Raw genomic sequence first — 25,229 nt, forward strand, 5'->3', positions numbered from 1 at the left:
GGGTATGACGCTACAAGCTTGGCACACCTGTATTTGGGGAGTTTCTCCCATTATTTTCTGCAGATCCTCTCAAGCTCTGTCAGGTTGGATGGGGAACATCGCTGCACAGCTATTTTCAGGTCTCTCCAGAGATGTTGGATTGGGTTCAAGTCCAGGCTCTGGCTGGACCACTCAATGACATTCAGAGACTCCTCCCATCTCCACAGAGGAACTCTGGAGCTCTGTAAGAGTGACCATCGTGTTCTTGGTTACCTCCCTGAACAAAGCCCTTCTCCCCAGATTGCTCAGTTTGGCCGAGCAGACAGCTCTAAGAAGAGTCTTGGTGGTTCCAAACTCCTTCCATTTAAGAATGATGGAGGCCACTGTGTTATTGGGGGACCTTCAATGCTGCAGACATTTTTTGGTACCCTTCCCCAGATCTGTGCGTCGACACAATCCTGTCTCTGAGCTTTACAGATAATTCCTTCGACCTAATGGCTTGATTTTTGCTCTGACATGCACTGTCAACTGTGGGACCTTATATAGTGTCATGAGAATTTTCAATCCCAATGATAATATCTATCAATCAATCAATAGCTTTGACCAATCCCCGAGGTTTGTAAGACCATGGGTATAATAATAATTAGGCAAAGACTCAGCTTATGCAAAAGATTAGTACAGTTTATTCACGAGAACATTCTGAAGTCAATTATACAAAGACATCCATTTTATAGCTGCGCACATATTTCCACACAAACAGTAGATATCCTACGCACATACTTCCACACAAACATTAGGTATCCTACGCACATACTTCCACGCAAACAGTAGGTATCCTACGCACATACTTCTACACAAACAGTAGGTGAGTTTTATCCTTCTCCATAGTTCTCACCACTGTGTATCACTACCCAGCCGACAGTTCCATTCCCCCGAGATTAGGGAAACCTTGAGAAGTACTCCCTATGCTATCATAGGTTCCTCAGAGGCCTAGCCAGGTCGGTCCAAACACAGTTGAACTGTTCTCGTTTTTTTTCGTCGGCACACACATACAAGTTCAAATCCTAAGCTACGCCTTGCTCAGACAGTCTGTGTTTTTCCACTATACAGATACATTGTTTAATCTAATTCTGACTAAAACTACACACATCATCAGATTATAATTGTATGATTCTAATCAATTTCATACAATTATAAGGTTTCAGAGTTTATTTTATTTATTCATTTCACCTTTATTTACCAGGTAGGCAAGTTGAGAACAAGTTCTCATTTACAATTGCGACCTGGCCAAGATAAGGCAAAGCAGTTTGACACATACAACAACACAGAGTTACACATGGAGTAAAACAAACATACAGTCAATAATACAGTAGAAAAATAAGTCTATCTACAATGTGAGCAAATGAGGTGAGATAAGGGAGGTAAAGGCAAAAAAAGGCCATGGTGGCGAAGTAAATAAAATACAGCAAGTAAAACACTGGAATGGTAGATTTGCAGTGGAAGAAAGTACAAAGTAAAGATATAAATAATGGGGTGCAAAGGAGCAAAATAAGTAAATACAGTAGGAGGAGGGGTAGTTGTTTAGGCTAAATTATAGATGGGCTATGTACAGGTGCTGTAATCCGTGAGCTGCTCTGACAGCTGGTGCTTAAAGCTAGTGAGAGAGATAAGTGTTTCCAGTTTCAGAGATTTTTGTAGTTCGTTCCAGTCATTGGCAGCAGAGAAATGGAAGGAGAGGTGGCCAAAGAAAGAATTGGTTTTAGGGGTGACCAGAGAGATATACCTGATATACCTGCTGGAGCGCGTGCTACAGGTGGGTGCTGCTATGGTAACCAGCGAGCTGAGATAAGAGGGAACTTTACCTAGCAGGGTCTTGTAGATGACCTGGAGCCAGTGGGTTTGGCGACGAGTATGAAGCGAGGGCCAGCCAACAAGAGCATACAGGTCGCAGTGATGGGTAGTATATGGGGCTTTGGTGACAAAATGGATGGCACTATGATAGACTGCATCCAATTTATTGAGTTGGGTATTGGAGGCTATTTTGTAAATGACATCGCCGAAGTCGAGGATCGGTAGGATGGTCAGTTTTACAAGGGTTTGTTTGGCAGCATGAGTGAAGGATGCTTTGTTGCGAAATAGGAAGCCTATTCAAGATTTAACTTTGGATTGGAGATGTTTGATATGGGTCTGGAAGGAGAGTTTACAGTCTAACCAGACACTTAAGTATTTGTAGTTGTCCACGTATTCTAAGTCAGAGCCATCCAGAGTAGTTATGTTGGACGGGCGGGCAGGTGCAGGCAGCGATCGGTTGAAGAGCATGCATTTAGTTTTACTTGTATTTAAGAGCAATTGGAGGCCACAGAAGGATAGTTGTATGGCATTGAAGCTTGCCTGGAGGGTTGTTAACACAGTGACCAAAGAAGGGCCAGAAGTATACAGAATGGTGTCGTCTGCGTAGAGGTAGATCAGAGACTCACCAGCAGCAAGAGCGACATCATTGATGATATACAGAGAGTAGAGTCGGTCCAAGGATTGAACCCTGTGGCACCTCCATAGAGACTGCCAGAAGCCTGGACAACAGGCCCTCCGATTTGAAACACTGAACTCTATCAGAGAAGTAGTTGGTGAACCAGGCGAGGCAATCATTTGAGAAACCAAGGCTATCGAGTCTGCCGATGAGGATGTGGTGATTGACAGAGTCGAAAACCTTGGCCAGGTCGATGAATACGGCTGCACAGTATTGTTTCTTATCGATGGCGGTTAGGCGGTTAAGATATCAGGTTACGAGACCCAATGCATATGGGTCCGGTCATTTTCTGAAATGTCCGTTAAATAAAGATGCTGCCTTAACCAACAATGCAGTTTTAAGAAAAATAAGAAATAAAAGTAACAGATAATTAAAGAGCAGCAGTAAAATAACAGTAGCGAGGCTATATACAGGGGGAACCGGTACAGAGTCTGGAGGTTTTTAGTGGAGGTTTTTCTGCAGTGCTGTGGAGTTCAGTCTTCCTGAAGGTCCAGCATATTGATGAACAGATCCATAATGCATTGTATACACTAAGCGTGTGTGTGTGTGTGTGTGTGTGTGTGTGTGTGTGTGTGTGTGTGTGTGTGTGTGTGCGTGCGTTCGTTCGTGCGTGCGTATGTGTGTGTGTGTGTGTCTGTGCGTGCGTGCGTGCGTGTGTGTGTCAGATCCATAATGTATGTGGAGAAAGCCAGATCTCACAGCCATCTGGAGTAGATCTTCAGAAGCAGAGAAGCGACAGACTGCAGCTGTCAGCCCAACCTGCCTGCCCTCACCTGAACACATACACATCACCCACTCTCTTCTCCGTCTCCTGCTGGGTTTGTGCTCATACAGTACGTGTGTCTGATGTCCATCAAATGATGCAGGTGCTCCAAATTCCCCTTTGATTTGACGTAATTTTAAGAGTTGGTTGATGACAGGTTGGTTGATCATATTGATTGAGTTAATTAAATCGTTGCAGTGGCTAAAGCCACGCCCAGTCAATACACCTGGTGTTCAACCTTCCTAATTTCTCCCATGTCACCCCACTCCTCCGCACACTCCACTGGCTTCCAGTCGAAGCTCGCATCATCTTCAAGTCCCTGGTGCTTGCCTACAGAGCAGCAAGGGGAACTTCCCATCCTTACCTTCAGGCTATGTTCAAACCCTACATCCCAACCGGAACACTCCATTCCTCCACCTCTGGTCTCTTGGCCCTCCCCTACAGGAAGGCAGCTCCCGCTCAGCCCAGTCAAAGCTCCTGGCTCCCCAATGGTGAAACAAGCTCTCCCCTAAAATCAGGACTGCGGAGTACCTGCCCATCTTTCGAAAACATCTGAAACCCTACCTCTTTGACGAGTACCTTAAATAACTCTCATGGTACCCCCATTGATTGGATTTATATAGCACTTTTAGAACTCAAAGCGCTTTACACAGTAAGGGGGAAACTCACCTCATCCACCACCAATGTGTGGCACCTACATGGATAATGCACTGCAACCATTTTTGTGCCAGAATGCTCACAACAGATCATTTAGAGAGGTGAGGAGTGATATATGCCAATTAGGAATGAGGGGGATGATGGAACGGGGCCAGGTTGAGAATTTAGCCATGACACCGGGATTAACACCCCTACTTTTTATAATAAAGTGCCATGGGATTTTTTATGACCACAGAGAGTCATGCCATCCGTTTAACGTCCCATCCGAAACTCTACGCAAAGCAATGTCCCCTTCACTGCTCTGGGATCACCTTGGACCAGAGTGCCCCCTACTGACCCTCCAACACCACTTCCAGCAGCATCTGGTCTCCCATCCAGGGACCGAACAGGCCAAACCCTGCTTATCTTCAGAGGCAAGTCAGCAGTGGGATGCAGGGTGTAAATTGATTTGAAGGTCAAATGTATAGGAATAATTTATGGATAGGGAAAGGAGGAACAATGTTCACTTTATACTGATTTTCTAGGGAGAGAGGGAAAGAGAGAGAGATTTAAAGAGCTGGATGGAAGGAGAGAAGACAGGCAAGGGAGTGACAGAGAGGCCAGGAGGGAGAACAAGAGATGATAGAGGAGATGTGGAGAGAGGGAGCGAGGGGGGAAAAATGAGTAGAGGTGGTTTTGTATCTAATGGCTCCCTAGCACAGTGTGGTCTAACCCAACATACACAACCCTGTAATCCTTAATCCTACCCCCTCAATACACACACACACACACACACACACACACACACACACACACACACACACACACACACAGAGCATGGAACTATTGAAGCCGAGGGTGGCTAGTGCTGCAATCGATTTCACACCTTTTTCTCTCTCTCTTTCTCTGCCTTTCAATTTCAATTCAATTCAAGGGGCTTTATTGGCATGGGAAACATGTGTTAACATTGCCAAAGCAAGTGAGGTAGATAATATACAAAAGTGAAATAAACAATAAAAATTAACAGTAAACATTACACATACAGAAGTTTCAAAACAATAAAGACATTACAAATGTCATATTACGTATATATACAGTGTTGTAACGTACAAATGGTTAAGGGTACATAAGGGAAAATAAATAAGCATAAATATGGGTTGTATTTACAATGGTGTTTGTTCTTCATTGGTTGGCCTTTTCTTGTGGGACAGGTCACAAATCTTGCTGCTGTGATGGCACACTGTGGAATTTCACCCAGTAGATATGGGAGTTTATCAAAATTGGGTTTGTTTTCGAATTCTTTGTGGATCTTTGTAATCTGAGGGAAATATGTCTCTACTATGGTCATACATTGGACAGGAGGTTAGGAAGTGCAGCTCAGTTTCCACCTCATTTTGTGGGCAGTGTGCACATAGCCTGTCTTCTCTTGAGAGTCATGTCTGTACATAGTCAAAGCTTTCCTTAAGTTTGGGTCAGTCACAGTGGTCAGGTATTCTGCCGCTGTGTACTCTCTGTTTAGGGCCAAATAGCATTCTAGTTTGCTCTGTTTTTTTGTTAATTCTTTCCAATGTGTCAAGTAATTATCTTTTTGTTTTCTCATGATTTGGTTGGGTCTAATTGTGCTGTTGTCCTGGGGCTCTGTGGGGTGTGTTTGTGAACAGAGCCCCAGGACCAGCTTGCTTAGGGGACTCTTCTCCAGGTTAATCTCTGTATTTGATGGCTTTGTTATGGAAGGTTTGGGAATCTCTTCCTTTTAGGTGGTTATAGAATTTAATGGCTCTTTTCTGGATTTTGATCATTATTAGGTATCGGCCTAATTCTGCTCTGCATGCATTATTTGGTGTTCTACGTTGTACACAAAGGATATTTTTGCAGAATTCTGCATGCAGAGTCTCAATTTGGTGTTTGTCCCATTTTGTGAAATATTGGTTGGTGAGCGGACCCCAGACCTCACAACCATAAAGGGCAATGGGCTCTATGACCTAATTGGTATGTTGAATTTTATGTTCCTTTTGATGGCATAGAATGCCCTTTTGCCTTGTCTCTCAGACCGTTCACAGCTTTGTGGAAGTTACCTGTGGCGCTGATGTTTAGGCCAAGGTATGTACCGTTTTTTGTGTGCTCTAGGGCAACGGTGTCTAGATGGAATTTGTATTTGTGGTCCTGGCGACTGGACCTTTTTTGGAACACCATTATTTTGGTCTAACTGAGATTTACTGTCAGGGCCCAGGTCTGGTAGAATCTGTGCAGAATATCTAGGTGCTGCTGTAGGCCCTCCTTGGTTGGTGACAGAAGCACCAGATCATCAGCAAACAGTAGACATTTGACTTCGGATTCTAGTAGGGTGAGGCCGGGTGCTGCAGACTTTTCTAGTGCCCGGGTGGGGCTTAAGCTGCATCCCTGTCTCACCCCACGACCCTGTGAAAAGAAATGTGTGTTTTTTGCCAATTTTAACCGCACACTTGTTGTTTGTGTACATTAATTTTATAATGTCGTATGTTTTACCCCCAACACCACTTTCCATCAATTTGTATAGCAGACCCTCATGCCAAATTGAGTTGAAGGCTTTTTTGAAATCAACAAAGCATGAGAAGACTTTGCCTTTGTTTTGGTTTGTTTGGTTGTCAATTAGGGTGTGCAGGGTGAATACATGGTCTGTTGTACGGTAATTTTGTTAAAAGCCCATTTGACATTTGACATTGTTTTCATTGAGGAAATGTACGAGTCTGCTGTTATTGAGAATGCAGAGGATTTTCCCAAGGTTGCTGTTGACGCATATCCCACAGTGTTATTGGGGTCAAATTTGTTTCCACTTTTGTGGATTGGGGTGATCAGTCCTTGGTTCCACCTCACTCCATCTCTATCTCTCTCTCCTAAAACTCATCATTTATATTTCTCTCACAGTTTCTCTCTGTTGTTGGGTGTTCACTGAAAAACACTCAGTTTTGTGATACACAGTTAATATATTGCATTAAAACAATCCATAAGAATACAACAATATTTTATGAGAATACCATGCTTAGGTTTAGGTGTAGCTTTCCTGCCAGGGTTCAGTTGTACCTGTCTCCTGAGCAGCAGATCAGGACATTGCTGTCCTGTCTGCTGTGTGACTGACAGCAGCACCAGGTCAACTGTGTAGAACAATGGCTTCACACCCTGGTCCCAGATCTCGTTGTGCTGACTTGCCAACTCCTATGGTCATTGTTACGCCACAGGAGTTGAAAAGAGAGCACAAGCAGATCGGGGACCAGGCTAAGGGTTTCACTCCTGTCTCTGACTGTTCTGTTCTGTTTCAACCACTAACTCATCTATGGGAAAGTTGAAATGCTATGCTGTGTCTGTGTTCAACTGTGTTCAACTGAACAGAATCACACCTGACAGCTCCTCTGTGCCAAATACAATAATTAACTCTCTCTCTCACTCTACCTCTGTCTGCCTCCCCCCTTAGAACCTCTCCGTTCAGATGGAACACAGGTACCAAGGAGAGGATGCTGATCAAGGTGACAGACAGAGAACCCAGCTTCCTCTCTCACCAGGGGAACGGTTACTCACCCTGCGACCCCCCTACCCTCGCCCCCGCACCTGGCACCGGCACCGCCTCCCGTACCCGCCGTTCCTCTGGAGGCTCCGCCACCCCTGACACCGGCCCTGACGGCTCTCCAATCCTCTACGTCGACCGCCGCCAGTCGCCCTTCCTGAAACGTGCGGAGCTAGGGGGCGGAGGTACCGGGACACACCGTCGCCCCTCGGCCGACTCACAGCCCCCCTCCCCCCGCTACGCCTACGAACCACCCCTCTACGAGGAGCCCCCCTCGGAGGTACGACACTCCAACATAGTTACAGAAACACGTTCATTAAACATGTAAAAACACACCTCTTTCAGCTAGTCTATGGTATGCTCTGTGATTGACTCTGTTTGACTTGCCTCTTTGTGTCTTTCCCAGTGTCCCTGTGTGATCGGTCTTGTTATGATTGATTTTAATTGCACTAGGATTTGATTGTCGCCTGTCTTTTCTGTGTGCACTTTTTGAGAAACGTATTGTTTTTTATGATTCTAGTACCAGCCCCCGCCCATCTACGAGGAACCGCCCACAGACGTGATGCACCACCTGGGCTCTGACTCCTCCTTGCTGTATGGCACAGGGAAGTCCCCGGCCCGGGGAAAGCCCTCCTCGGCGACGCCCCTCTATCACTCTCCCAAACAGAGCCACTCCCCCTACGGCCAGCTGGTGCTGACCAGACAGAAGTGTCCAGAGAAGACCCAGAGTCTGGAGTACAGCCCTGCTGGGAAGGAGTATGTCAAACAGCTGGTCTACGTGGAACAGGTAGGTAGTCTAGAGGTTAGAGAGATAGGCCAGCCACCGGAGGGTTGCCGGCTCGAATCCCATGTCTGACAGTAGGACGGTAACTGGAAGGTTGCTGGCACCAGTTGGACATTCGTGTACATTATTCAATAAAGTCATCTTCTTCCTCCTCCCCCTCCTCCTCCTCCAACAGTCCTCCTCCAGCCCACGTTCTAAGACAGCCGACCGGCTCCTTCACTACGGGACCTCCACGGCCACCCCATCCTCCATGGGGGGGTATGGGGGCTCCTACGGAGGATCCTACACCCTCCAACACAGCCAGAGTCTGATACGGGACCCCCGGCTGCTGCTGGACTACAGGAGCGAGGAGGGGGGCGAGGGCGGAGGCCAGAGGTTGCTCTACGAGGACTCTATGTCCTGGAGCTCCAGTCAGCACCACTCCCTCTCCCTCTCTGGGTCTACAGGTGGAGGGGGCTTCTCGCCCGGGGGGAACCGCAAACGCAAGACCCGGAAACCCTCCCTGCCCCAGGAGCTGGGAAGGTGTGGAGGGGGTGGTGGTGTTGGGGCGGACTGGGAAGAGGGGCCGATGTCAGGGACCCTGTCAGAGGCAGTGTTGAACCAGGCCAGGCTGGCATGGGAGGCCCAGCAAGTGATGAAACAGAGGAGCAGTTGGGAATCAGCCCCGGGGGAAGGGGGCTCGGCCAGGGGCTCTAACCAGGGAGGAGGGTCTAAAGACGGGTACGAGAGTGATGGGGCAGTGCCCCTGCCCCTGCCAGGCCCAGTGGTGAGGGCATTTAGCGAGGATGAGGCGTTGGCACAGAGCGACGGGCACCACGGGCATTACCACTGGAAACGCAGCACCTTCGACAGACTGGGCTTCCCTCAGGCACTGCTGGAGAAGAGCCTGTCTGTACAGACCAACCTGGCCTCGCCTGAACCCTTCCTACACCCCTCACAGGTATCCACACATACACACGCACGCACGCACGCACGCACGCACGCACACACACACACACACACACACACAATCTGTCAGTGCAGTGCAGACTCTAGCTCTTATATTCTATGTCTCCATGTGTGTGTGTGTGTGTGTGTGTGTGTGTGTGTGTGTGTATGTGTGTGTGTGTGTGTGTGTGTGTGTGTGTGTGTGTGTGTGTGTGCACATGTGACTGTGTGACTTCGAACTCTAGCTCATCTTCTCTGTCACAGAGCCACGCCCTAGCTGCCACAGGTCCATTAATGTTTTATTATGTGCAGAATCAGATCATTATTTTAATGGGGTGAGATTGGTTTATGTAATACCAGTTGTTGGAACCAAAATTATTTTCCAATCGTTTCGTTCTAAACAGAATAATTATTTTTTTCGTTCCGTTCCACTGTTCTGACCAGTAAAATAAAGTTCTGAACTGGTTTGAACCAAAAAAAGTCCAGGTTTATATTGTTCCTTCTGTTCCTTTTTAAACCTTAGACTTTTTTTTATTTTTACATTTAGCTTGACATTAGTTTACTTCACCAAGTATACAGTGTAGATTGAGCAGCTTGCTAGGGAGTGGGCAAGCTAAAGCTCAGTGAGTTGTTTGAGTGATGGAAAGACAAGTGTACAACTGACATTTTGTGGGTGGGAAGCGAGAGAGGGTGGAGGAGGAAGCTTGGCTTGAAGTGCTGGGCATCTTGTGTTGACATGCATTATCTGAATTAGGCCCACAGAATTATGCCTCCAGAGTGGCTTCTATGAAGGAACTTTGAATGTCTTTGAACGTCAGAGATTTAATATTGGACCAAAGCTTGCTATCTAGCTAACAAGCTTGAGTGTGCAGAGTGGTACCAGAATTTAAAACACGTCTTACCTTTTTGTAGTTAATAAATCCAGTGTAAAATGTGACAACTGTAGTACACCTAACTGGCATTTAAAAACATAATCCATTCTTCTCTAATTAATAATTGCTCTCCCTATCTTCTGAATCATGCTTTTAATGTCAGTAGGCTACAGCTATGCTTTGGAGGGGGAGGGGCTGCTAGACTACACGCACACACACTGGCAAAGATTTTCAGCTGGTAGACAGCAGGCAGGCAGACAGAAGGCAGTCAGGCAGAAACTGGATGAAGTTTCTGATTGAAAGACGGAGGGCTTTGCATAGGCGCTTTGTTGTGTTTTTTGTGGGACCAGAGCGTAAAATAACATTATTAACCGGTTCCCATTCTTTTCAAATAACGGTTCTGTTCTGGAACAGTATAGATCACTTTCGTTCCCGGTTCTGATTCTGTTCCTTGAATATATATATATATATTTTTACAGTTTTCTGTTCTGTTCCCTGAACCGGTTCCATCCCCTGTGTAATATCCATACTGCTGCTATTGCACTTACCTACTGCCACTTAGACAGGGACTTACCTGGACTCTCTGTACCAGATAGGCTACACACATGTTATGTTCTTCTATCCTCGTGGGAACCCAAAACATTTTTCCATTCAAAATCCTATTTTTCCTAACCCCTAACCCTGAACCTAATCCTTACCATACCTTAACCCTAACCCAAATCCTAAACCTAACTCCTAACCCTAATTGTAACCCTAACCCTAAACCTAACCCCTAAGTTTAAAAATGTTTGTCACCACTTATTTCCTTGTTTTAATATCCTCGTGGGGACTTTTGTTGATTTTAGGTCCCCACAAGGATAGAAAAACCAACACACATAACACACTGCCATGTACCATCACTTAGAATGTAGGCACAGATCACCGGACTACAGGAATGATCTAGACTCACTGTACCAGACAGGCCTACACTCACTTAGACACAAGCATACACACACACACACACACACACACACACATACATACATCCCAGTACATGCACAGAAAGGCATTGACACACCAGGCCATATACAAAGACACACAGAGACACGTCACATGCTCCCACACCTCTCTGTGTGTGCTGCTGAATGTGTGAGACAGAGAGACAGCAGGTCTTCTTTAAGGTGTGAAGAGAGATGAGAGCCATGCCAGAGAAGGATGGGAGCCTATGGGGGGAACTACAAGCCAGATTTATTCTGCCCCATATGTGCAACCCTGCCTACAGTACCTCTTTTTCCCATCACTCCATCCCTCCAATTATCCATCCTTTCTCTAACTCGCTCTATCTCTCTCTCTCTCTCTCTCTCTCTCTCTCTCTTCCTCTCTCTCTCTCATTATATCTACCATCACATTGTAAGACACACACAAACACACCCACACACTTAACTTAGCCCTCACATAAGAGAAATCTGCCCCCATATCAACCATCAGAGAGAAAGAGGGGGGGGAGGGGTAGGCAGTTAGGGAGAGGGGGGATGTGGGGGTTAGTGGAAAATAGCAGGCCTGAAAGTGCTTACCAAGGAATACAGTGCTACTCAAACTCAGAGCAGAAAGAAAGAAAGAAAAAATGAGACGTTAAAGGGAAAAAAAGATGTCAGGCTGTCCTCTACTCTCTTTCCTCACAGCATTCCCTTTTAACATCATGTGTTTGTCTACTGCTACTGTTTCTCTCTCTTTCTCTCTTTATCTCTGTCTCTCTCGCTCTCTCATTCTCAACCTCTCTCTTTCTCTCTCACTCTCAACCTCTCTCTTTCTCTCTCATTCTCAACCTCTCTCTCGCTCTCTCCCTCTCAACCTTACTCTCTTTTTCTCTCTCTCTCCCTCCCTCTCTCTCTGTCTCTCCTTCTCTTCCTCTCTCCCTCAGTCGGAGGATCTTGGAGCGTGTGCTCAGTTCGAGGCGAGTCGGAATGCTCGGAACATGATGCCCAGCGCCAGCTGTGGAGTGTTCCCAGAATTCACCTTGAGGAAGCCATCCTCCGAGACCGACATTGAGAACTGGGCCTCCAAACACTTTAACAAACACACACAGGTACACCCACCCACACACACTTAACTTTACACTTTAACACTCACTGATACATTACAGACACACACAACGCTTTACAATTTAAAATACACAGGAACAGTCACACTCTCAGTACTCACTGTCTCACACAAACACATCTATATAATATCTAGTATAAGTAAAGCTAAATATTGACCTATCATTCCTTCCTCCTCCTCCTTCCTCTCCCCCTCCTCCTCTTCCTCCCTCTCAGGGTCTGTTCCGGCGCAAGGTGTCCATAGCCAACATGCTGGCGTGGAGCAGTGAGCCAATCAAAAAGCCCATGATCGTGACGTCAGACCGTGCGGTGAAGAGAGAGGCGGTGGAGATCTTTAAACTCATCCAGACCTACATGGGAGACCGCCGGGCCAAGACTGACCCGCTCACTGTCGCCCTGGAGGTCTGCAGACTCTCTGATATCCTTATGTCATATCCCAAATGGCACCCTATTCTCTATATAGTGCACTACTTTTGACCAGAGCCCTTATGGACCCTGGTCATAAGTAATGCACTAAAAGGGGAAAGGGTGCCATTTTGGACTGAGCCATTGTCTCCCTTTCTGCAGCCATGTGTCATTTTATGTGCTTTAAGCTTCAATTTATCTTCAGTTTCTGATTTTGTGCATCAAGGAAATAAACATGACTTAATGATTCCACCCCCCCTCATTTCCTCTCTGTCTTTCTCTCTCTCTTTCGCGCCAAGACTGGCCCCCTGAACATCGCCCTAGAGGTCTGCACAGGCCCTTTTATTATCCCTCTCTCTGTTCTCTGCTTCTACTTGTTCATGTCTCTCTTTGAATTTACTTTCATTGTGTTGCTTCTCACTTCTCTACTTTTTTACTCTGTTATTTTATGCATTTATGTCTTTTAAGCTTCAATTTTCCTTCAGTTTATTAATTCTGCACATCATGGAAACATATGTGACTTTTAATAATTCCCTTCTCTCCCTTCTCTGTCATTTCTCTCTTTCTTCTACCCCTCCCTCTCTTTTCTTCCCAGGTGGCAGTGCGTGGTTGGAGCAGCCAGGGTCTTCGTGATGAACTCTACATTCAGCTGTGTCGTCAGACTACAGGTACACACACAGACACACACACACGCTCACACACACTCACACACGGCCAGCTTTACACCTGAACACACACAGCTACGTGCACACACACTGTGTAACACTAACAGTGTGTAAACTACTGGACTCCTAATTAACAAACCTATTAATTCATTAGACACAGGCTTGATGCACAGTCAACCTGAAGTCAAATGAACACTAACCTCATCCACTACTTCTCACAGAGAACTTCCGCTACGATAGTCTGGAGAGGGGCTGGGAGCTCATGGCTGTGTGTCTGGCCTTCTTCCCGCCTACACCTCGCTTCCACTCCTACCTGGAGGGATACATCTACAGACACATGGACCCCCTTAACGATACTAAAGGTTGGATGAGAGATATTGTGTGATGTGTGTGGTTACGTGCATGTGTGTGTGGTGGCTAGCTGGCTGTGGCGATGCATTTTAATGGCGTACACAGACGTTGAGACTGGTGTTTTGTGGGTACTATTTAATGAAGCTGCCAGTTGAGGGCTTGTGAGGTGTCTATTTCTCAAACTAGATACTCTAATGTACTTGTCCTGTTGCTCAGTTGTGCACCGGGGCCTCCCACTCCTCTTTATATTCTGGTTAGAGACAGTTTGCTCTGTTCTGTGAAGAGAGAAGTACACAGCGTTGTACGAGATCTTCAGTTTCTTGGCAATTTCTCACATGGAATAGCCATCATTTTTAAGAACAAGAATAGACTGATGAGTTTCAGAAGAAAGCTCTTTGTTTCTGGCTATTTTGAGTGTAATCAAACCCACAAATGCTGATGCTGCAGATACTGAATTAGTCTAACGAAAGACAGATTTATAGCTTCTTTAATCAGAACAACAGTTTTCAGCTGTGCTAACATAATTGCGAAAGGGTTTTCTAATGATTAATTAGCCTTTCAAAATGATAAACTTGGATTAGCTAACACAACATTCCATTGGAACACAGGACTGATGGTTGCTGATAATGGGCCTCTGTACGCCTATGTAGATATTCCATAAAAAATCTACTGTTTCCAGCTACAATAGTAATTTACAACATTAACAATGTCTACGCTGTATTTCTGATCAACTTGATGTTATTTTAATGGACGACGCGATGCAGAGTGCCTGGACACAGTCCTTAGCCATGGTATGTTGGCCATATATCACAAACTCCCAGGTTGCCTTATTGCTATTATAACTGGTTACCAATGTAATTAGAGCAGTAAAAATAAATGTTTTGTCACACCCATGGTATACGGTCTAATATACCACTGCTTTCAGCTAATCAACATTCAGGGCTCGAACCACCCAGTTTATAATATAGTTTTTACTATAGTAATATTAGTGTTTATACTATAGTAAACTTTACTACAGTGTACTACAGGGATGTCCACAAAAACACTACAGTGAATACTACAGTATACTTCTGCAAAAAGTATACTATAAATATAGTAATACTACAGTATTTAGAGCATAGTATGCTATAGTATTTTTTCATATGGGTGTCTACTAATTCATTTTACTAGATCATTTTGTTGTCTGATTGAAAGGAGGTTCTCCCTGCACCTCTCCTCTCTGACCCATATTACATCTGTCCCGCACTGCAGTCTCTCTAATGGGAGAGTCCTGGGCATCAGTTCAGTCTTTTTAAATTAGTGTAGGGTAATCCTGCTGTTGTGTGTATGTAACTATGTAGACAACAGGAACTTGATGGTTGAACATTGTGTCAGTGTATGTGTGTTTGTGTGCGTGTGTTCTTGTAGGGTCAGGAGGACAGTGGCCTGGAGCAGTATGGTGTGTTTCCAGAATTAGACCAGTGTTACCCTCCAGTAATGAACTATTGTGTGTGTGTGTGTGTGTGTGTGTGTGTGTGTATTTATTATCTCTGTTTCCTTCCTGTACCAGTGTTTTGAGTCCACTTCTCTTCGGTAATTACAACACGTTGCTGTATGATCTAACAACTAACCTCTGTGTGTGTGTGTTATTTCTTCCAGGAGTGGCGATCAGCGGCTATGCCAAATACTGTTACCGTAAACTGCAGAAGGCTGCTCTGACCGGAGCGAAGAAGGTCTGTGCTTGGTTATTCCCTGTTTTTTTTCTCTTCCTTCTAATCTTCCTCTCCTGGGATGTCTGTCTGTTGTCTCTGTACCTGGCGGGGCTGTGTCTGGGGGGCAAGTCTGCTCATCTTCCTCCCCTGTTAGCCGTAGCGCAGTTAGTGCAGGGTTAGTTAGCTAGCTGTTAATTGGCTGACAGCACAGTAACCAAGGGGAGTAACGAGGTCTATGTAGCTAACTACTAGCCATCCCTAAGGCAACAACACACGCCACTTAATTAACACCCCTCCTCATGCACGCCACACACACACGCACGGATACGCACACACACAAACAGAGACGCACTGTACACACCCTGATAACACGGCGTACCCCACCGCCATCTGATTAAGAATTCCATATCAGAATGCTCCCCGGGATGGGAATGGGAGGGGAATATGGGGCACAATGACATGCTACTTACACACAACACACACACGCTACATACACACACATTCAACGGTATGTCACCATTGACTTGTATTGCTTTCGGCTGTTATTTTCTGAATATTAATAAGTAGATCAATCAAATGTATTTATGAAGCCCTTTTTACATCAGCCAATGTCACAAAGTGCTGTACAGAAACCCAGCCTAAAACCCCAAACAACAAGCAATGCAGATGTAGAAGCACGGTAGCTAGGAAAAACTCCCTAGAAAGGCAGGAACCTAGGAAGAAACCTAGAGAGGAACCAGGCTCTGAGGGGTGGCCAGTCCTCTTCCGGCTGTGCCGGGTGGAGATTATAAGAGTACATAGACATTAAGGCCAGATTGTTCTTCAAGATGTTCAAACGTTCATAGATGACCAGCAGGGTCAGATAATAATAGGTGAATGAGAGGATAAGCTAAACTCCAATTAGTCTCATCATTTATCCTTTGATTTAGTATTTTACTGTTTGTGTGACAAAGGACTTCCTGTTTTTCCATTTCATTAGCCTCTCATTTGAATCATCTCCCTCTAGCTGTGTGTGTGTGCGTGTGCGTGTGTGTGTGTGTGTATTTGTCTTAATTTAGTTATTGTTTCAGCAAGCGGTGTACAAATTGTAGTGTATTATTAATGTAAATGTCTGGAGCAGGACTCCTGCTGAGACTGCTGGGACAACACGGCACACACACGTATCCGCCCACACGCTTGCACACACACAAACGCACAAGCACACACAAAACACACACATGCTCACATGCTTCTTAACTAGTCCACCAATTACAGGGGCCCTTTAGGCAAATGTATCTTCTGAGTGTTTTTATACCAGATCACAACTCTACAGTCTGCCTCTGTTTACCAGGCTCCCAGACGGAGGTGTGTGTGTGTGTGTGTGTGTGTGTGTGTGTGTGTGTGTGTGTGTGTGTGTGTGTGTGTGTGTGTGTGTGTGTGCGTGAGAGAGAAGGGGGTAAGGCTGGTAGGGTGTGGAGGTAAGGTTGGGTGTCATGGAAACCATCTCCTGGGGGACGTTCCATTCCGTTGTTCATCTATCCTCGCCCTGACCTAAAAAAACATGATCTGACTAACTGACTCACTAAACCAGTTCCAATCGAAACAAGCCCAGTTAGCTGTCGGTTTTAGACCAGTACCAATCATTATCAGGCCCCTCCACTGGTTTAAATGGGTTGTAATATAATGGCGTCTCTCTACTGCCCACTGGGCACAGACTTCAGTTCATCGTCTAGTTTTGATATACATTTAGTTGAGTTGTCAACTAACATGAATTCAACGTGAAATCAACAAAAAATGTCACCACGTCATTGGATTTCAGTTGAGGGAAAAAATAACACATTTCCCTTAAATTGATGACTTTTTTCAAATCCAATTTGTTTTCCACGTTGATTCAACGACATCACATTACATTTTTTGGTTCAAATGACATGGAAACAACGTTGATTCAACGACATCACATTACATTTTTTGGTTGAAATGACATGGAAACAACGTTGATTCAACGACATCACATTACATTTTTTGGTTGAAATGACATGGAAACAACGTTGATTCAACCAGTCTTTGCCCAGTGGGTGGTGACCAGTGCTGATCTCTACTCTGACCTTCTGACCTTTTGAATGCCCTAAAAACCTCTCTTTGAGGTTTGTCGAACGCTGAAATCTGAACTAAAGATCTCGGTTTAAAAGCTGACAGTGTTTTTATATACTTTTATTTTATTTTGAATCCACTGTTGGGCTAAATTGCTGTGAGCGCAGCTACCTGTCCCGGGATCCTGTCAGATTCCGTGTAGGGGAAAAGACGCGAAAGCCCAGCTAGCCTAGCTGGCTCGGTGGTCTGAAATGGAGGCCGCTATTGAACGTTTCCAACGTTGCAGGAGTTGTTTACTTTGCTTTGTTCCGGGACAATGTGTACCGCATTGACTTTCAATGTAGCAACTGCTTGCTTGCAGAGGACTACAGGAGTGAAGTAGCTACTCTTAGCAAGCAAGTAGAAAATCTACATAGCTCCTGGGGAACCCACGCCCACCTACTTTTTATTTTTCTTCCACCCCAGTAGCCGGACGCCGCTCTGGTCTGGTGGAAGTTTTGCTCTCCATAGACAACTGGCCGGTGCTCGGAAGGGGTCTCCCCCTTCCCTGAAGAATGTAGCTGATCTCGACCCAACCAACCAGCCATGGAGGTACGTCACTCGCCGTGGAAGTCGAAGAAGGCGTCCTCTGGCAACGGGGGTTTCCATGGAGATGCTGAGCCTGGAACTGACACAGACCAGAAACAGCTTTGCCTCCCTAGATCTAGAGGTTCCGTTGCCTTCGTCCGTGGTGGCTTCCCAATCAAGATCGGATCCGGAGGTACCTGTCTCCCTCTCCGGTGCCTTCTACCTCGGGTTCAAATCCTCAGAGCTCCCAGCCTCACCAGACAGTGAGGATGCCTGAGAGACCGGCCCATTCAACATCACCTGTCATCATAGGCAGCTCTATGGTGAGAAACATCTCGGTCCCCAAGGCAAAAACCCTGTGTTACCCAGGAGCACAAGTACAGGACATAACAAGGCTGCTTCCGACTGTTCTACCACAGATGCCGGGAGCTGACACTGTCGTAGTCCATGTGGGGTTGAACGACATCAGGAGGGCTAGCTCGGAACATTTGAAAATTGATTTTATAGAACTGATTTTAGTATTAAAATACTACAAAAAACAGCCAATAATTTCAGGTCCAGTACCATCGTTGGGCCGTGGGTGTGAAAGATTCAGCAGACTGCTGGCATTACACATCTGGCTAAAAGACTAGGGTAGCTCTGCTGGAGTCACTTTTATTGATAACTTTGACACCTTCTGGAAACAGAAGATACTCCACAGGAATGACGGAGTCCATCCAAATCATCTTGGCTCCTGGACTCTGTCCATGCATTTCAAGGCTGCGTTGAAACAATGACTGGTAAATGATCCAAGACCAGCTCAATTAATCCCTACCATTGTGACAATGAGTAGTCATAATGCTGATCTTAGGGGCATTGGCAAACACAATGTAAGTCATTTAATGTATGTACCCCTAATTGCACCGAATACATCTGTTTATCCTACAGCTATTGTAAGCAGCAATCATGAGCCTATAAACCAGAGTAACACTGTTAGCACTGAGGCGGTGTGCAATAGTAGGAAGACCACTTTATGCAGCTCACCCTGCACTATCAGCTCCAATGTAAATAACATGAGGAAGTCTACCTCTGATAAGCTTACCAGTTAAGCATTAAAAACAATCAAGCAACCCAGAAAAGTGCTAAAAATAGCCCATATCAACATATATAGCCTAAGAAACAAGGTCCATGAAGTCAATAACTTGCTTGTAACAGATGACATTCATATTCTGACTATCTCTAAACTCACTTAGATATACCTTTGATGATACAGTGGTAGCAATACATGGTTATAAAATCTAGCGAAAAGACAGAAATGCCAACGGAGGAGGTGTTGCCGTCTATATTCAGAACCATATTCCTGTAAAGCTTAGAGACAATCTAATGTTAAATACTGTTGAAGTAATATGGCTGCAGGTTCATCTGCCTCACCTAAAGCCCATTCTTGTGGGGAAGCTGCTAAAGACCACCAAGTGCTAACAGTCTGTATCTGGGTAATATGTGTGAAATGCTTGATAATGTACGTGATATCAACAGAGAATAATATTTTCTGGGTGATTTAAATATTGACTGGCTATCATCAAGCTGCCCACTCAGGAAGAAACTTCAAACCGTAACCAGTGCCTGCAACCTCGATCAGGTTGTCAGTCAACCTACCAGGGTAGTTACAAAGCACAGGAATGAAATCATCAACATGTATTGATCACATTTTTACTAACGCTGCAGATATTTGCTTTAAAGCAGTATCCAAATCCATAGGATGTAGGGATCACAATATAATAGCCATATCTAGGAAAACCAAAGTTCCAAAGGCTGGGCCTAATATACAGTGGGGAGAACAAGTATTTGATACACTGCCGATTTTGCAGGTTTTCCTACTTACAAAGCATGTAGAGGTCTGTCATTTTTATCATAGGTACACTTCAACTGTGAGAGACGGAATCTAAAACAATAATCCAGAAAATCACATTGTATGATTTTTAAGTAATTAATTTGCATTTAATTGCATGACATAAGTATTTAATCACCTACCAACCAGTAAGAATTCCGGCTCTCACAGACCTGTTAGTTTTTCTTTAAGAAGCCTACCTGTTCTCCACTCATTACCTGTATTAACTGCACCTGTTTGAACTCGTTACCTGTATAAAAGACACCTGTCCACACACTCAATCAAACAGGCTCCAAACTCTCCACAATGGCCAAGACCAGAGAGCTGTGTAAGGACATCAGGGATAAAATTGTAGACCTGCACAAGGCTGGGATGGGCTACAGGACAATAGGCAAGCAGCTTGGTGAGAAGGCAACAACTGTTGCCGCAATTATTAGAAAATGGAAGAAGTTCAAGATGATGGTCAATCAACTTCGGTCTGGGGCTCCATGCAAGATCTCACCTCGTGGGGCATCAATGATCATGGGGAAGTTGAGGGATCAGCCCAGAACTACACGGCAGGACCTGGTCAATGACCTGAAGAGAGCTGGGACCACAGTCTCAAAGAAAACCATTAATAACACACTACGCCGTCATGGATTAAAATCCTGCAGCGCACGCAAGGTCCCCCTGCTCAAGCCAGCACATGTCCAGGCCCGTCAGAAGTTTGCCAATGACCATCTGGATGATCCAGAGGAGGAATGGGAGGAGGTCATGTGGTCTGATGAGACAAAAATAGAGCTTTTTGGTCTAAACTCCACTCGCCGTGTTTGGAGGAAGGAGAAAGATGAGTACAACCCCAAGAACACCATCCCAACCGTGAAGCAGGGAGGTGGAAACATCCTTCTTTGCGGATGCTTTTCTGCAAAGGGGACAGGACGACTGCACCGTATTGAGGGGAGGATGGATGGGGCCATGTATCGCAAGATCTTGGCCAACAACCTCCTTCCCTCAGTAAGAGCATTGAAGATGGGTTGTGGCTGGGTCTTCCAGCATGACAACGACCCGAAACACATAGCCAGGGCAACTAAGGAGTGGCTCCGTAAGACGCATCTCAAGGTCCTGGAGTGGCCTAGCCAGTCTCCAGACCTGAACCCAATAGAAAATCTTTGGAGGGAGCTGAAAGTCCGTATTGCCCAGCGACAGCCCCAAAACCTGAAGGATCTGGAGAAGGTCTGTTTGGAGGAGTGGGCCAAAATCCCTGCTGCAGTGTGTGCAAACCTGGTCAAGAACTACAGGAAACGTATGATCTCTGTAATTGCAAACAAAGGTTTCTGTACCAAATATTAAGTTCTGCTTTTCTGATGTATCAAATACTTATGTCATGCAATAAAATGCAAATTAATTACTTAAAAATCATACAATGTGATTTTCTGGATTTTTGTATTCGATTCCGTCTCTCACAGTTGAAGTGTACCTATGATAAAACATTACAGACCTCTACATGCTTTGTAAGTAGGAAAACCTGCAATATCGGCAGCGTATCAAATACTTGTTCTCCCCACTGTAGTGTATAAGAGGTCATACAAGAAGTTTTGTAGTGATTCATATGTTGATGATGTAAATAATATTTGCTGGTCTGTGGTGTGTAATGAGGAGCAACCAGACCCTGTACTTGGGATCTCAATGGGATCTCAATCCATCACATCTGGAAACTGCTGGATCGGAGGGTGAGGGGTAGGCCCATTCACAAAAAACATAAATACCTTATTCAGACCCTTTGCTTTGAAACTCGAAAATTGAGCTCAGGTGCATCCTGTTTACATTGATCATCCTTGAGATGTTTCTACAACTTGATTGGAGTCCCCTTGTGGTAATTTCAATTGATTGCACATGATTTGGAAAGGCACACACCTGTCTATATAAGGTCCCATAGTTGACAGTGCATGTCAGAGCAAAAACCAAGCCATGAGGTCAAAGGAATTGTCGGGAGAGCTCCGAGACAGGATTGTGTCAAGGCACGGATTTGGGGAACAGTACCAGAAATGTCTGCAGCATTGAAGCTTCCTAAGAACACAGATGCCTCCAACATTCTTAAATGGAAGAAGTTTGGAACCACCAAGACTCTTCCTAGAGCTGGCCCTGGACAAACTGAGCAATCAGAGGAGAAGGGCCTTGGTCAGGGAGGTGACCAAGAACCCAATGGTCACTTTGACAGAGCTCCAGAGTTTCTCTGTGGAGATTGGACAACCTTCCAGAAGGACAACCATCTCTGCATCACTCCACCAATCAGACGTTTATGGTAGAGTGGCCAGATGGACGCCACTCCTCAGTAAAAGGCACAAGACAGCCTGGATGGAGTTTGCCAAAAAATCACCTAAAAGACAAGATTCTCTGGTCTGATGAAACCAAGATTGATCTCTTTGGCCTGAATGCCAAGCTTCACGTCTAGAGGAAACCTTTGTGAAGAATGGTGGTGGCAGCATCTTGCTGTGGGTATATTTTTCAGCAGCAGGGACTGGGAGACTAGTCAGGATCAAGGGAAATATTATTATTATTTTACCTTTATTTAACTAGGCAAGTCAGTTAAGAACAAATTCTTATTTACAATGATGGCCTACCGGGGAACAGTGGGTTAACTGCCTTGTTCAGGGCCAGGACGACAGATTTTTACCTTGTCAGCACGGGGATTCAACCCAGCAACCTTTCTATTACTGCTGGCCCAACGCTCTAAAAACTAGGCTATCTGGCACCCAAAGATGAACAGAGCGAAGTACAGAGAGAACCTTGGTGAAACCTGCTCCAGAGTGCTCAGGACCTCAGATTGGGGTGAAAGTTCACCTTCCAACAGGACAAAGACCCTAAGCACACAGCCAGGATAAACGCAGGAGTGGCTTCAGGACAAGTCTCTGAATGTCCTTGAGTGGCCCAGGCATTTGACTTGAACCCGATCAAACATCTCTGGAGAGACCTGAAAATTGCTGTGCAGCAACGCTCCCCATCCAACCTGAGAGAGCTTGAGAGGATCTGCAAAGAAAAATGTGAGAAACTCCCCAAATACAGGTGGGCCAAGCTTGTAGTATCATACACAAGAAGACTTGAGGTTGTAATCGCTGCCAAAGGTGCTTCAACAAAGTACTGAGTAAAGGGTCTGAATACTTATGTAAATGTGATATTTCAGTTTTTTATTTTAAGACATTTACAAAAAATTCTAAAACCTGTTTTTGCTTTGTCATTATGGGGTATTTATTGTGTGTAGATTGGTGAGGAAAACAAACAATTCAATACATTTTAGAATAAGGCTGTAACGTAACAATGTGGAAAAAGTCAAGGGGTCTGAATACTTTCCGAATGCACCGTGTATATTTTTGGAATAATGCGTAAAATTGCATGAGATTAGCTTTAAAACAGCTAAATAAATCTCTGCCCCATGCAAAATTTGTAGAATTGCAGGAAATTTGCTTTAAAACTGCCAAAAAAAATTATCCGCCAGCAAGGGGTGTGAATACATGGGCTCACATGGGTTGTAAGGTGGGGGTTTGTTACAACGCGGATAAATTACATTATCCATCCAGACGTTTGGCACCCAGGCAATTTGTGTGATCGGACCATCTAATATCCCTGCGTAAACCAGACTACTAGCCTTCCACTGGGCACAACACGTCATTTCAACGTGGAGAATTGGGTACGGTTCTTATAGTGGATATTACGTTGAAGATCTGACGTTGTTTGGCCAAAATATCATATCATGGTATTTTTCACATTTTTGACGGTATGATGGTATTTGACGGTATTTAATATTTTTGATTAATAAAAGTTCTACATTTACTTTATGAGTAGTGAGTGATCCTAGGGTGCTGTATGAGTAGTGAGTGATCCTAGGGTGCTTTATGAGTAGTGAGTGACCCTAGGGTGCTTTATGAGTAGTGAGTGACCCTAGGGTGCTTTATGAGTAGTGAGTGACCCTAGGGTACTTTATGAGTAGTGAGTGACCCTAGGGTGCTTTATGAGTAGTGAGTGACCCTAGGGTGCTTTATGAGTAGTGAGTGATCCTAGGGTGCTTTATGAGTAGTGAGTGATCCTAGGGTGCTTTATGGGTAGTGAGTGACCCTAGGGTGCCTTATGAGTAGTGAGTGATCCTAGGGTGCTTTATGAGTAGTGAGTGATCCTAGGGTGCTTTATGAGTAGTGAGTGATCCTAGGGTGCTTTATGAGTAGTGAGTGACCCTAGGGTGCTTTATGAGTAGTGAGTGACCCTAGGGTGCTTTATGAGTAGTGAGTGACCCTAGGGTGCTTTATGAGTAGTGAGTGACCCTAGGGTTCTTTATGAGTAGTGAGTGACCCTAGGGTACTTTATGAGTAGTGAGTGACCCTAGGGTGCTTTATGAGTAGTGAGTGATCCTAGGGTGCTTTATGAGTAGTGAGTGACCCTAGGGTGCCTTATGAGTAGTGAGTGATCCTAGGGTGCTTTATGAGTAGTGAGTGATCCTAGGGTGCTTTATGAGTAGTGAGTGATCCTAGGGTGCTTTATGAGTAGTGAGTGACCCTAGGGTGGCAACACATACATTCTAAATGATTTAAAGGGGTCTTTCTCCTTTCTGATTGGTTTATACTGTTCAATTCAACTTCAACCTAAAATCATTTCCTGCATTTCCATCCATTTCTGCATTTCCTGCACTCATTTCAGATCATTTCAACACTGCCACAATATGGGGAAAAATACTACGCCTTATTTTTAACCAAATGTTGCAATTGTGATTTATATCAAAACATTTGGTGAACTTTTGGAGTCATGGAAATAGAATGTTTATTCTAATTCTATAGTTAGAATATAAATAATAGTGGGCACTTTGAATACAGTGTTGTTTGACATGACAAATGAAAATGCCATGGACGAGTTATTGTGACAGGGTAGAAACCAAAGTGATGTGAGTGCTTCCTAGGGGACACTATAATCTTTGGCTACATTAAATCTTTATTCATGTAGCCAACGTGTTCATGCTTCGCCTATTTCCTCTTTGATTTAGAAGATACTGTTGCACAAACAACATGCTGATTTAGGCCTCCACCAGCACTGGTATCAGGCTGTATTAGCTAGCTAGTACTTTTATTGGCTAGTTACCTTGCCAGCTAACTAGCGATTAGCATTAGTGCTAAGAAAATACAAACTAGCTGTTTGCAGATGTAAGAAATACAAACTAATATTGTAATTATAGAACGCTTGTGGATTTATATTAAGATTAAAGTGGAAACAACATCGTTGTCATCAACATTGTTGCATGTGCTGCATTGACCATGCAGACTAAACGCAAGTGTCTCGTGGTCAAGCAACACTAGTTCTGTGTGGAAAGCGGCATGGAGAGAGAGAGAGACCTGTGACCTGTTGCCACAAGAAAAGGTCAACCAGTGAAGAACAAACACCACTGTATATACAACCCATATTTATGCTTATTTATTTTCCCTTTTGTACTTTAACCATTTGTACATCGTTACAACACTGTATATAGACATAATATGACATTTGTAATGTC

At 44.8% G+C, this 25,229-nt stretch overlaps 1 protein-coding gene across 1 annotated transcript in view; it reads left to right on the forward strand.

Moving 5' to 3' along the window:
* LOC110523013 (rho GTPase-activating protein 39-like) overlaps positions 1-25,229 on the forward strand; it is a 190,841-nt gene that overhangs the window by 138,928 nt on the left and 26,684 nt on the right. Inside the window, exons 3-10 of the mRNA XM_036978529.1 lie at positions 7,354-7,723; positions 7,964-8,230; positions 8,403-9,167; positions 11,927-12,091; positions 12,321-12,506; positions 13,105-13,177; positions 13,396-13,536; positions 15,164-15,237. Coding sequence (XP_036834424.1) covers positions 7,354-7,723; positions 7,964-8,230; positions 8,403-9,167; positions 11,927-12,091; positions 12,321-12,506; positions 13,105-13,177; positions 13,396-13,536; positions 15,164-15,237 — 2,041 coding nt within the window. The remainder of the gene's footprint in view (positions 1-7,353; positions 7,724-7,963; positions 8,231-8,402; positions 9,168-11,926; positions 12,092-12,320; positions 12,507-13,104; positions 13,178-13,395; positions 13,537-15,163; positions 15,238-25,229) is intronic.

The sequence above is a fragment of the Oncorhynchus mykiss genome, chromosome 5 (assembly GCF_013265735.2).
Source record: "Oncorhynchus mykiss isolate Arlee chromosome 5, USDA_OmykA_1.1, whole genome shotgun sequence".
Lineage (NCBI taxonomy): Eukaryota > Metazoa > Chordata > Actinopteri > Salmoniformes > Salmonidae > Oncorhynchus > Oncorhynchus mykiss.